Source organism: Canis aureus, chromosome 23 (genome assembly GCF_053574225.1).
Source record: "Canis aureus isolate CA01 chromosome 23, VMU_Caureus_v.1.0, whole genome shotgun sequence".
Classification (NCBI taxonomy): Eukaryota; Metazoa; Chordata; class Mammalia; order Carnivora; family Canidae; genus Canis; species Canis aureus.
Genome location: NC_135633.1, coordinates 21,665,423 through 21,680,024, shown reverse-complemented (window position 1 = coordinate 21,680,024; position 14,602 = coordinate 21,665,423). Strand labels below are relative to the sequence as shown.

General features: G+C 38.4%; 2 protein-coding genes across 3 annotated transcripts in view; both read right to left on the bottom strand.

The window, feature by feature from the left end:
- The window catches only part of LOC144294775 (olfactory receptor 56A4-like), a 67,105-nt gene that overhangs the window by 43,162 nt on the left and 9,341 nt on the right, over positions 1 to 14,602 (bottom strand). For both annotated transcript variants that reach the window (XR_013362135.1, XR_013362136.1), the window contains exon 2: positions 709 to 804. The gene's annotated coding sequence lies outside the window, so the exon portion shown is untranslated. The remainder of the gene's footprint in view (positions 1 to 708; positions 805 to 14,602) is intronic.
- Positions 5,748 to 6,695, bottom strand: LOC144295318 (olfactory receptor 56A1-like). The gene has a single exon (XM_077867701.1). The coding sequence runs from the start codon at positions 6,690 to 6,692 to the stop codon at positions 5,748 to 5,750; it is 945 nt and encodes a 314-aa protein (XP_077723827.1). The 5' UTR covers positions 6,693 to 6,695.

Sequence of the window (14,602 nt, the reverse complement as noted above, 5' to 3'; positions counted from 1 at the left end):
GAAGAGACAAATATTTAGATTTAAACAAAGTTTGGGGTTTTTCAAGCAACTACAATGGGGAAGAGAAGAAAGGAGGCTAGATTATTTCCCAAAATGTAATTAAATGATGGGCTATAGAATCTAAGGCTAGACAAAAATAAAGTCAGGACAAGGAAGGATGAACGATATGAAGGGGATTCAGCCAATGGCCTATAACACAAGATATCCAACAATGGTGATGTCCAAGGACAGTTGAAAATTTGAGCCTGAAGGCAGAAGGTATAAAGTAAATGTTTCAAGTCTATCTGTTAGAGGTGGACCAACACAAAAATGAAATAAGTCAAAATTGGAGATTTAAACAAAAAAAAAAAGTTGTTTTGAGTACAGGCAAAACTAAGTACTCAAATTTCATTTTCCCAGCAATAAGACTCCACCAAAAAATAAATGTATATACATAAATAATTAACAATTATAAGAGAAGATATACACAGTATAGTTACCTAAGGATACATCTAGAGGAGCTTAGGAAAGACTTAGACTTCAGGCAAAGAATATGTTCAAGAGAGAAATAGTCTGAGCTATGTATTTCTAGCCCATAGTATTCCCATGGATTTTAGACAATTTAGTTAGGTAATAAATAATTTATTTAATTTTCTTGTTGTCTCATCTAATACACCTGTAAACATAATTCACCTGGACCCATATATTAGAAAAGGAGCAGAAACTTACTCTCCTGTGCCCTTTATAAATTTGTTTGGGATCCATGTAATTGTAGCAATCTGGAGCTTCCTGCTGCTTTATATTGCACAGGAGGATTGAGTCCATCTGAAATAGATACAATAAGGGAAACAAAGAGATAACCACTCAGCTGGCAAGCAGGCATACATGAGCTGTTTCTGTGGGAATCCAGCAACACAGTTCTATTCACTTGTGCTGGGAAGTCCATGCAAAGATAGGACCAGAACAGACTGATGGCTAAAACCGAAATCCAAAGTGATGCTACAATTAAGCCAATAAAAAGTGAAAAATCTGCTTTGTGGTTCCCACTTCTCCCACACTTATTTTTCACTGTTTCTCCATAAGTTCCTAACTGGTGACCTTTAAATGCATCCCTGAATTCACTGACTTCTTACATTTGTTTTCTACTTACATAAACTGATTGTTTTTCTCCCCAATCCAATACTCATTCTTTGAATGCTCGCTCTGAACAGTACAACCAATGGCAGCTCAAAATTTTTCCTCTGATTATGAAATAATACACTGACATTCAAACATTCCAATTATATAATATTGTATATCATTTATCTTTGTAGGCAAGCAGCTGGAAGATGGCTGTACCCTTTCTTATTACAACATCCAGAAAGAATCAACTCTGCACCTGGTCCTGCGCCTGAGGGATGGTATGCAGATCTTCGTGAAGACCCTGACCAGCAAGACCATTATCCTGGAGGTGGAGCCCAGTGACACCATCGAAAATGTGAAGGCCAAGATCCAGGATAGAGAGGGCATCCCCCCTGACCAGCAGAGGCTCATCTTTGCAGGCAAGCAGCTGGAAGATGGCCACACTCTTTCTGATGACAACATCCAGAAAGAGTCAACTCTCTACCTGGTTCTCCATCTGAGGGGTGGCTGTTAATTCTTCAATCTTGAATTCTTAGTGCCCAATGACGGCATGGCTCTGCACTCTAGCTAGCTATTTGCCCCAATTTAAGTTTAGAAATTACCAGTTTCAGTAAGAGCTGAATCACTGGTTTTCTCAATAGCTGTTCAAAATGTTAATAAAAGTTTTGTTGCATGGTAAAAAAAAAAAAATCATTTAAAGTGCAGCAAAATGTCACCCATTAGAAATAATTGTATAAGCAATCTGTTGTATATTTTTCATCTGTCCTTCTAAGTATATTAAAATTATATACATGTAAATATAATATCCCATATCAGTTTAACTTACATACATGAGCCTGTTATAAACTCCATTATATCCTATACCTTTGCACTAGGCACAGCCATTAGATATATAATGAGTCTGTAGTATGTTTTATTATCTGGTAAGGTGTGACAAATCTTTTTAAAAACTCTCTTCTATTTGGTGAGACTATAACCTTACATATACACTTTACATTTTAGAGTAACTGCACCAAAAATCCTCTGAAAACCTTTGCTGTAATGTTTCTTGAAATTGCATTGACTGTATGAATTAATATGAGGAAAACAGACCTCTTTAAAATGCTCTTGTGTCCTTTCCATGGACATGGTTTATCTCTACATTTAATCAGGTCTTCATTTAAATACTTTAAGCGTAATTTAAAACAGTATCCTTAAAGGTTTTGTGTATTTATTATGATTCCAATTTCTACATACTAATGAGTTTTATATTACTATAAATAGTATGTTAATTTCTATTGTTTTCAGATGATTTTTGTTGGTATAAAGAAAACTAGTGATTTTTTCAAGTTTATTTTATCTGAACATTTTATTGAACATATAACTAATTCTAAAACCCTGTTTATTATGTTTACTAAGTATATCACATAAAAAACGATAATTTAACCATTTCTACTTTGATCCTTAAAACTTTTCTTTCTTCCTTGACTTACTGTGTTGGTCAGGACTTCCTCTTTCACAATGAACAGTAACAATGATGAGGGCAGGGCATTCATCTGTGTTCTTCTAGAGGCATAGCCTTTACCAAAAGGGAGCTATCTCCTCCAAGGTTTTGCTCTCTTCCTGGGGCAATCTCGTCCAAAGAAGTTGATAAGAGAGGAAAGGGTCTGTCTGACACACATGTCTCAACTTAGACAATTCTGAAAAGCCATCCAGAGATCCCTACATAATTATATGAATGTTGTTTTTGTTTTTTGTTTTTGTTTTTGCAGTTTCCACACATGCATGCACCCATCTGCTGAATACTTTAGAGGGCCCTCTGTAGATCTTTGGAATTCTCTTTCTATGCAGTTCTTTGTCCTCTAAAACTCTACCCTGTGAACTCTGACTACCTTGGCCTTCCCTGATTCCCATGTCCTCCTCCTCAGTACAGGAAGGCTGCCAGGCTACACCTAAATTCACCCTTCCTTCAACATGGCTAAGAATCTCTCTCCAATAGGTTATAACAACCTTTCTCTAGTAAACGTGACTCATTTATTTTCTTTCCTATCTCTTGGGGATCATTGTTCTCCATTGTTTCAGCTCCAGTATCCTCAGAACGATTATTTTGTGTATTTTTCCAATGCTTTGTTATTGTTTTGTTGAGAGGATAAATCTAGTCCTTGCTGCTCATCTTGACAAGCTCAAGTTCCTCTTGAGTGTGTATAATCATACTGGACAAGCAGAGGAAAGCACCGTCTAACTTCTGACTCCTTCCTGGGCTCAGGGTTGGATATGTGACTACATAAGCCCCCTACCCTCCCCACGAATCAGGAGATATCTGTTTTACTAAAGCTGAAGCCTTAGTATATTAGGAGGACTAAAATGAAATGCACCCTGAGGGAACCTGAGTTCACAGTGATTTGGGTACTTCAAAATTTGCCTAAGGAATTTGGAGAAAATGGGTTTTAGGACTGGAGGAAGGAGTGTACAGAAACAGAAAATCACATGAGCTGTGACTAATACAGGACCTTAAAGATTAACAATGGTACTTAGATTTATTTTTAACAGAAGATTCTATGAAAATGTTCTTCCCTGTGTGTGGAGACAATAGGATGTATACTCAGAATTAATATGAGCATCTTAGGAAAAACCATGTAACTAGGAATCTTTTTTTCATAGGTTTAATTAAGCAAGGACAGCTGCATGACCAGGCCACTAGGTTAATTATGTTTGGCTCTAGGGAACCCAGCCGTTATCTTTACTCATAAGAAGAGAACCTGATGCCAACATTCCTTGAATAATCAAAGACTGGAGATAACAAAATCCACACAAGTATCAGCATGAAAATATAGTCATCTTTCTCTCCCTCTCACGCAACCAACTTCTAATCAAATTCCTTTAAAGAAACTTCTCTAAAATACTTTTAACCACTTTTTCAAACCTTTATACTTAAAGGAATCAAGCAGCTCTCCAACTCTCCACCTTTCATCAAGTTTTTTTAATACTCTAAATGACATATAGTACGTTCCTTTATATCCAATATTTGCAATTTACCAGTCAAGAGATACAGCAAAACAAGCAAAATTGTATTTGTTGAAATCAAGAAATTAGTACTCTCTACATTTAAAATGCCTTTTAAGGGACACCTGGGTGGCTCAGCAGTTGAGTGTCTGCCTTCAGCTCAGGGCCTGATCTCAGGCTCCAGGATCAAGTCCCACATCAGACTCTTTGCGAGGATCCGGCTTCTCCCTCTGCCTGTGTCTCTGCCTCTCTTTCTGTGTCTCTCATGAATAAATAATTAAAATCTTATAAAAAAATAATAAAATAAAATAAAATAAATAAATAAAATAAAATAAAATACCTTTTAAGAATTTTGGAATCTACTCACCAGAATCAGTGTTTAAGGATCTCTTAACAGAGTGGCTCTTGCTTTCACCCTATGGAATTTTGTAAATAAAAATTATGTCTGACCTTTGAGTAATGTTATTGGATGAGCCTGAAACCTAAATTCCCTATACTCATGTAAATAATGACAGCACTCCCTACCAACTACAATAATATATTACATATGTTTCCTAACCCATTTTCACCAGATTGTAACTTACAGGATTTTAATAATATGCTATACTTATATTCTTTTCATTTAAGGTTCTTGGGTACAGTTCTATACCACATGGTGCATAGTTTTGAGTAAGCAGGATGTCCTCTATACTACCACTTCAGTTTTACCATTTCTCACATTCTGGTCTTCGCATTCCTACTTCTACCTCCACTTCCGTCCTCAGTGTCTTGGCCTTTCCATAAACAGTTTGAAGGTATGTGAGGATTCTGCTGGACATAAATTGATACTATTATGAACATTATGCTTTTATAATGAAATTTTGAACAGTCGTGATCAGAAAAACCTTGTGACTTTTCTGAGTTACAAGTCTCTGCTTAGTTCTTCCTGACTCTGAAGAGGGACAGTCCAGAAGGATGCCTATTGGCAGCAACAGCTTCTGAAAATGACACAGAGGGGAGCCTGAGTGATTTAGTCCATTAAGCATCTGACTTGTTTTCGGCTCAGATCATGATCTTAGGGTTGTGAGATCAAATCCAACACCAGGCTCCATGCTGAGCAGGGAACCTGCTTAAGATTCTCTTTCCCTCTTTCCCTCTCCCTCCACCTGCCCCATCCTCTCCTTCTCAAAAAAAAAAAAAGAAAGAAAAAGAAAGAAAAGAAAAGAAAAGAAACAACACAGAAATCATGGGCTAAATGGCAGAGCTAGAGCTTCAATTGTAACGTCTCTGGAGTCAGATAATCTGTACTTGAATTGATGCCTCACCACTCACCAAGTGTGACCTTGTCAATATTTCTCCATAAATTTTTATTTTCTAATGTATAGACAATAACAATGAGACAATAACAGTGAGAACTGTTATGAAGATGCGATAATTTAAAAATATAAATGTCTACATACAAAGTTAGGTATTAAGAAGGTTAATTACCTGAATAGGCAAATGAATTTTGGCTGGGTACTAAGAGATCCACAATAATTCCTGATACTAGAGGGACAGAACATAAATAGGAAATATTCACTATCCAAGCATTATTTTACTGTCAGGAATAAAAAATCCCTGATCTCAGGGAATGAGAAACAAAGGAAATTGTAACAGATGTTTCAATAGAGGTGCCTTCTATGTATTTAAAGCCCCCATCGCAATAACTTCTGACACCCCTGCTTTAACTCTTTGGTTCGAAACCCATATACAATAGGGTTCAAGGCAGGAGGTATGAGGTGATGGAGGACATTGAGCAAGATGGGGATGTCCATGGGGACACTCTTTCTGGCCACATTTGTCAACACAACAACCAGCAGGATGGTGCTGAAGAACAGGATGAGGATGAAGTGAGAGCCACATGTGCTCAGAGCTTTGGCAGCAGCCCCCTCATCCTTGAACCTAAGCACAGCTCTTAGGATAAAGGTGTAGGAGAGGAAGATGAGGATGAAATCTGAGCCCAGTAAAGTCCAAACAACCACAAATTGGTAGATTCTGTTAAGGGTGAAATTGTCACAGGATAGCCTGGACACAGACAAGTTGGCACAGATGCAGTTCTCAATGACATTTTTCCCACAATAATGGAGCTGGGCGGTGAGAATGGGTACAGGTGAAAGCAGCAAAGCATTCCGAATCACAATGAAAACACTAGCTTTGGCCACAAATTGGTCAGTGATGATGGATGGATACCTCAGTGGGTGGCAGATGGCCACATAGCGGTCATAGGCCATGACCATGAATGTGCAGGACTCCATGGGGAGGAAACTGTTCATGATGAACATCTGGAGGAAGCAGGCAGAGAAGCTGATGGACCTCAGATCAAACCAGAAGATGGCCAGGACCTTGGGGATGACAGTGAGGCAGAGCACGATGTCCAGCAGGGAGAGGAGGCTGAGCAGGTAGTACATGGGCTCGTGCAGAGAGGCCTCCAGCCAGATAGTGATCAAGAGGGTGGCGTTGGCCCCCATGGCCAGGAGGAAGAGGAGGCTGAGGGGCAGAGACAGCCAGTGCTGCCAACTCTGGTAGTTAGGAAAGCAGATGAGGAGGAATTCGGAGACTGGAGCAGTAGAGTAGTTGCTGGGTGATGTCATGAGATAAATCTTAATCTGAGGAGATCTCACCTGGGTTTATATACAGTGAAACACAGGAATTAGATCAATAGAAAACAAAGCTGTCAAAATGCTAACACTTACTCATCCAGAAAACTGTTGAGTATAGAAGAATAATCCCAAATGAAGCCAAAGTTCAATGTATATGAATAGGGAGGGGACTTAGCAAACTATTTCTGAAGTTAATTCAGAAAAACAAATAAGACAGACTACTCACAAAGTTTAGCAGGAAAATGAGAAAAATACTTCATTAAAACATATTGTAAAGCTACAAAAAATTTTCCAAGTGTGACAGAAAAGTGATACTGATAAAGCAAATTTACCAATTATAGATCCCACAGTTCAAAAATGTTTACTAGTAAAAAAAAAAATAAAATAAAAATGTTTACTAGTTACAGAGAATTCATTAAAAAATAATTCATAAAAGTCATATTTAACTGTAGGATCTTTTCAGTGAATATTGCTGGCACGATTTGCTAGTGGTAAGTTAGTTTTCCTGTTTTTATCACACATCAAAGTCAATTTGAGATGGAAAAATATATGATATATACCCAACCCTATGATAAATTATAAATAATTAAACATTGATTAAACATAAAGAAGGTCCCATAAAATCCCCTATCATTCTAACTGTACTAACCCTTATCATTCTTACTACAAACACAACTTATCCTGGACATGCTTAATTCAAGCCTGCATAAATATAGTTCAATATTCCTATAGAAAGTTATGCTCAAAAGCATAATAATGTTTAATATTTATAACCACTAACTTCAAATGAGTGCTTAATAAGCAAGTCCATTAAAATAACCTCTGGTTTATTTGCTCCTTCACTCATTGCAAGTAATTTTTTACATTTTCTAAATTCTTTTTAAATGGTAAATCCATCCTCTCCTCTCTCAGAAGATGACCTCCCCTACAGCATCACAAAGACAGCAGAGGCTACCAGACACAAGTTCCTCAATATCCCTGATACACTCATAAACTCATCAATACCTATACCTTGCTCTTCTCTTTTCCATCTATCCAACTCAAAGATCTATGCTTCTTCCTAATTACAATCCTCCCTCCTTTCATAGTGTCTATCCACCCTGATTGTCTTAGGAACTTTGACTTTTTAATTATCTATTCCATTTCCTGTGTAATCTCTTCATAGATCCACAGATAATTCAAAATGCTGAAGTCTCTCATGTGTTAATAAATTTTTATTTCTATCCCACATCCCCATTTGTTGTAAAGGCCATGATTTTAGTTTTGGACAAAGATTCCAAATCTCTCTTATTCCTCTTTCTTTAACAACCAAACTTAAGGAACCAGAAGAGACAAAGGACATTTAAAAAGAGGTGACTGCTGGCTTCAATAGTTATCTGAGAAGTGATCACTGTGTAAATAAATGCCTCTGGAATGGCTCTAAAGATGTAGAAAAAGGAGCATCTTTTAAAGGTATAAATATAATGGCATAAGGAAAGATTAGACTGAGTAGTTCTTTTTGTTTGGTTGTTTTTTTTTTTTTTGGTTTGTTTTTTTAAAGATTTTATTTATTTATGCATGAGAGACAGAGAGAGAGAGAGGCAGAGACATAAGCTGAAGGAGAAGCAGGTTCCCTGCAAAGAACCAGATGTGGGACTCGATCCCGCGACCCCAGGATCATGCTCTGAGCTAGAGGCAGGCGCTCAACCACTGAGCCACCGAGGCATCTCTAGACTGAACAGTTCTATAGAAGAGGAGAGGTTAGGAATTCTTAAATTCTCCCACCTCTTCTGGATTAAATGACTGAATTTCACAAGACAGGCTGTGAAAATATTCGATGTTATGTTGTAGAGGCAGAGATAGTGGATCCAATTTTGATAGGTTGAATTTATAGAGTCTGTAAGCTATCAAGATGTCCCTGAGTCTGACTTCTGCAGAAAAGAATTTGAATTCACTTGAAAGCCTGGAGTTAAAGGAAGAGAAACGGAAATCACCAGCACATAGGATATAGTTCAAAGCACTATTACGTTTATTTCTCACCCCGTACTCCTTATCTTTTCCTACCTATTCTGCCATCCGTGAAAGGTCCCTTCCTCGGCTCTTTGTTCTTTTTCCTGCCCCATATGTGCAGCCCCTGTGTATAAATAAGTTTCACAAATTCCAGTCCATTATCCATCAAAAAAGGGGGTGGGAATACAAAGGAATAGATACAGAGCAAAAGGGCCAGATGCCCGGATATATCGCCAGGTGGAAGTTTAGACATGAATATAAGCTGAAGTTTTGACATATTCAGTTAATAAGAATTACTAGAAATTGACCCTCTAGTATAAACACTGGAGTACACCCGTAGATATTGGGTGTCCAGAGTAATGTCCACAGCAGCAGTGTCCATAATAGCCAAACTATGGAAAGAGCCCATATGTCCAAATAAAGCAAAACACAATCAGAGAGGGAGACAAACCATAAGAGACTCTTAGTCAGGGGATCCCTGGGTGGCGCAGCGGTTTGGCGCCTGCCTTTGGCCCAGGGCGCGATCCTGGAGACCCGGGATCGAATCCCACGTCGGGCTCCCGGTGCATGGAGCCTGCTTCTCCCTCTACCTGTGTCTCTGCCTCTCTCTCTCTCTCTCTCTCTCTGTGTGACTATCATAAATAAATAAAAATTAAAAAAAAAAAGAGACTCTTAGTCATAGGGATCAAATTGAGGGTTGCTGGAGGGGAGGGACATGGGGGGATGGGGTAACTAGGTGATGGGCATTAAGAAGGGCACATGATGGAATGAACACTGGGTATTATATAAGAGTGATGAATCACTGACCTCTACCTCTGAAACCAATAGTCCATTATATGTTAATTAATTTAATTTAATTTAATTTAATTTAATTTAAATTTAAATTTAAAGAAACTGACTCTCTACTAAAGGAAGTAACAAAAAAAAAAAAGGAAGTAACAGTGATCAGACAGAAGGTGATTATTCTTCTATTCCACTTTGCTTTGGTTCAACCATGCTTAGAATAATAGTGTCCAGTTCAGTGTACCTTGATTTCAGGAACATTTTTGAAATTTTACTACCTAGAAGAAGGTATCCAGGATAAAAAGATCCTTAAGAACTTGCAATGAGAAACAATTTAAGAACGTGAAGATATTTTACCTAAGTGATGCCTCTCAAATATATGACTTTCAAAAGGAAGACATAAAAACTAGGACCACTGGGAGGAAATCAAGAGAGATCTGTTTATGTTGAATATGAATCCTGTATAATAATCAGAGGAAATTTGCTCTCTTGTTAACACTACTCTGCTCGAACATGATGGTGGAAGGCAATAACCAAATTTCTTCACCAGCTTTTTCCTTGACACTCATGGACCTGTGTGCCCAATGTCATATCAAAACTCCCAACACAGTCTCTGTCCCAGAACTATACTTCCACTCACTCAAACCCCTAGACTACTCTTTTGGGCAGGCCAGAAGTATTTCAATCATGTACTTGCATGAAATTCCCAGCCATATAAAATACAGGATCCCTTGTATTCAATGATAGGGAATTGCTGAGACTCTAGACCATTCTCTTTTGAATGTTCATGCATCCAGTACCGTCACCTAAAGCTGCCTTCTTGTAGCATGGGAGCCAATATAAGAATGAGGAGAACATTTTCTGTTCTTAATCTTCTGGCAATTCAGCTGCTGTGGCCCAGCACAACATGGCTTTCTTGCCTTAGCCCTGAAACTCACCAATGATGCAATAGATGGAGTCTTGCTTAAGGAATCAGATGCCTGCATCCAGTAACCAGAACCAGAGCTGCCTCCTTGGCTCTGATGAAAAAAAAAATCTAGAGGTTTTTATGATCTGTGGAAAATTCCTCACACTGTCCTACTTCCTTCCCCATGCCATCTGGGAACAGTCCTGGTTTGGGTTACTGAGCCCCTGGGGCTGATGAACTAGGTCTCTTGGGAACCTACATCTCACCTTATCTTATGGTACTACTGGGTGCCAGTAGTTGCTATGTGAGGGACAGGATTTAAAAATTAGAGAGGGAGACAAACCATGAGAGACTAAGTCTGGGAAACAAAGGGTTGCAGAAGGGGAGGTGAGTGGGGGGATGGAGTAGCTGGGTGATAGGCACTGAGGAGGGCACTTGATGGGATGAGCACTGAGTGTTATACTACATGTGGCCAAATTGAATTTAAATTTAAAAAATTAAGCATACATAAAAATAATAATAAAAAATAAAACTGACTTCAAATTCAAATCTATATCTATCCGCTTGACTCCACAGATCATCCTTCTAAACATAACACTTTCAACATCCTGAAATGTTATATTGAACCTTTCTAGAATTTCTTAATGAAACTATATTATTTCCTGTTTTTTATATTATCCTGAATTCAACTCTGCTATTTGATATCTGCATGGATGTGGGCAACTAATTTACCCTATGTAAGTCTCAGTCATTCAATAAACATTTACTTATTATTATCAACCATATAGCCAACACTAGAATAGTCACAGAGATAAAAAGGTGAATAAAGTAGTTAAGGTCATTGCCCTTACTAAGATCCCTTTATAGTTTTCATATAACATTATAATATTAGTAGCTTCCCATTGTTCATTAAATAAAACTAGCTTTCTTAATATAAATCACTGCTAGAGTTATGAGAAATTTTTTGTTTGTTCATCTCTTGTAAATAAGCAAGAATATAGAAAGCATCTATACATGTAACTGTTATTCTTTTAAAGATTGATGTCCTTTTAATAAATAAATAAATAAATAAATAAATAAATAAATAAATAAATAAATAAAAATACTCAACACTCCATATGAACTGGGTGGACAGATCCCTTTCAGTTTTGTTCCCCATTAATGTGGTGTTTCACACAGTGTGTACAATATGGTAGGATCAACACATTTTTACCTAATTAATGAAATCAAGGTCACACATAATCTGCCCCTTCTTACCTCTTAAGTGTATTTAGAACAACTTTTCTGACTAAGTAATCATTCCAGGGGCAGCCCGGGTGGCTCAGCAGTTTAGCGCCGCCTTCAGCCCAGGGCCAGATCCTGGAGACCTGGGATGTCCCACGTCAGGCTCCCTGCATGGAGCCTGCTTCTCCCTCTGCCTGTGTCTCTGCCTCTCTCTCTCTCTCTCTCTCTCTCATGAATAAATAAATAAAATCTTTTTTAAAAAAGTGATCATTTCAGTCACAGACATTGTTGAATATCTTTTGGGGGTTTGTGATGATGACATTAAGGTGAAACCAGTCAGATTTTGAGATTTCTTTTCTCCTTTACCAAACAAGAAGAAAAAAGAAGTGAAGAAAAGACTTCTGTTTAGATTGTTTTTAATAATTTCTGTTTCTTTGCTAATATTCTCATTTTGTTCATGCATTCTTAACCTAATCTTATTTGGCTATATGTCTATCTATTCTTGTAGTTCACTGAACTTCTTTAAAAGGATTATTCTGAATTCTTTGCCAGACAGTTCCTAGATCACCATTTTCTTAGGATCAGTTATTGGAGCTTTATTAGATTCCTTTGGTGGTGTTATGTCTATCTGAATCTTTGGAATTCTCCCCTCCTTGCATCACTATCTGTGCATAATGGAGTAGGAAGTATCCTTTCCATACTCTACAGGTTTGCTTCAGCAAGGTAAGACCTTCACAGTCCGGTTAGCTTGGGGTACAGAACAGGTCAGCTGGTAGCAACAGTGACACAAGGCTTGCTCTAGTGGTCAAGTGGAGCCACTGTCCAAGCTTCCAGTTGGGTAGGCCCACAGGCTGTGCTCTTTAATTGGGCAGAGTTACTGGTTGGGCTCTCTGTGTGCAAGGCCACAGGCTGTGTTCAACAATCAGGCAGGGCCATAGGCTGAGTGAGACTGTAGGCTAGGCTCCAAGGCTAGACTAGATCCAGGGTCACTGTTGGGTTATACAGGTCAGAGGCTATGCTCAACAGTTGTACAGGGCTGCCGGCTTTCTATTTGTTTAAGGTGGAGTGATTTTTATCATTTTTTTCTCACTTTAACATTTTATCATTCTTTGAAAATAATTTTTTATCATTTGACGGGGGCAAGGCTTCCTGGTCAAGCACAACTGGAGCCTATGCTCAACAGTGAGTGGGGCTGGGAATTTGTTTTCCTGCCTGGCTGGGGTCATAGAATAGACTCCACGGCTGGTAATGCCTTGGGGACTCAAATCAGGCCGAATTGATGACTGAGCTTACTGGCCAGATGGATCCATGAGCTCAGCTCTGCAGATGGGCTGAACCACTGGCTGAGATCTCTACTCAGGTTCTACTGCAACAGGAAGGCTGTCCTCTAGCATCTGAGCACTAGTTGTGGTAAACTCCTGACTCTGTTTCCATCTCTATCTGGTGCCCAGTAGTCAAGTCATACAGATTAACTCATGATTCTTATCAGGCAAGACCCGAGTGGGCCTCCCAGAAAGCAGTGTGCAATGTAGGTGGAGCGAGATGTCCATACTGTGTTCTCCTTTCTCAGTGGAGAAACTGGATAGGAAATATCAGCGCGGTGCTGTGCTATCCTGTGAGAGAGGCAAAGCAGTAAAAGTGAAACTTCTCCTCTTCACCTTTCTGATGAAGTCTTTCTGGGTGTCTGTGGTCCAAGAGGATGCTACAGCCTCACCCCTTGATTATGGGATTTTCACAATGGTGTCTTGTCTACGGATAGCTGCTAGTTGGTCTTCGTGCAAAAGGAACTACCATGAGGCAACTTCTGTTGCCATCTTGATTATATTACCCCCTCTTTCTGTTTGTTCTTGATAAGTGTTATTAGGGCTTTGTTGATTTTATTGATCTTTCCAAATAACTGGCTTTAAGATTTCTTAAAGAAACAAGATTTCTTGTTTTCTATTTTATTGATCCTACTTTTATCTTAATTAATTCCTTACTCTTGTTTACCTTAGGTTTAATTTTTTTCTTTTTCTAAATTCTTGTCAACTTAGATAATTGATAATAAATACTTATTTTCCAATATAAGCATTTAAAAGTATAAATTTCTTCTAATTTCTCTTTACCTATATTCCACAACTCTTACGATTCATTATTAATTAGTTTGAAATATTTTCTAACATTCTCCATAATTTCTTATTTGAACCACAAATTATTTAGATGTATGTTACTTAATTTCCAAGTATTTGGAGCTTTTCATGAAATTTTATTGTTATTGGTTCCCAATATAATTATTTGTTGGTTAGAGAATATACTCTGTAAGTTTTTATTCTTTCAAAATTTGAGACACATTTTGTGACCCAACACAAAACAGTGTCCTCCACCTCCCCACATTTTTTTCTTTTTTTTTTTAAGATTTTATTTATCCATAAGAGAGAGAGAGAGAGAAAGGGAGAGAGAGAGAGAGAGAGGCAGAGACACAGGCAGAGGGAGAAGCAGGCTCCATGCAGGGAGCCCAATGCAGGACTCTATCCCAGGTCTCCAGGATCACGCCCTGGGCTGAAGGCGGCGCTAAACCGCTGAGCCACCGGGGCTGCCCCTTCCCACATTTTTCAACCCCCACGCAACATTATTAATCACACCCAAAGAATGGGAAAGGAGCCATCTGCAGTCTATTAGGGAAGAACTTTATTTCTTCCACTCCACTTCCATAGAGGAAGGCTTTTCTTCCTCTCACCACAGGGGGAAATAATAGGAGTGAAACTTCTGCTCTATGTTTCCCCCTCTCCTCTCTCTTGTATGCTTTTCCATACAGGAAGAAGGATCACTAATACAATTGGGCAGAGATGGTTGGAAGCACTGGGTGGGGTTAATGCATCTCAAACATAGGAAGTATGTTCTATTTGTTTCACTGCCTGTCTGGAGGATCTGTAAATATTGTAGTGAACTGTATTTTGCTTTGTTTTTTTTTTTTGTGTGTGTGTGTGTGTGTGTGTTTTTTGTATTTTGCTTTGTATCG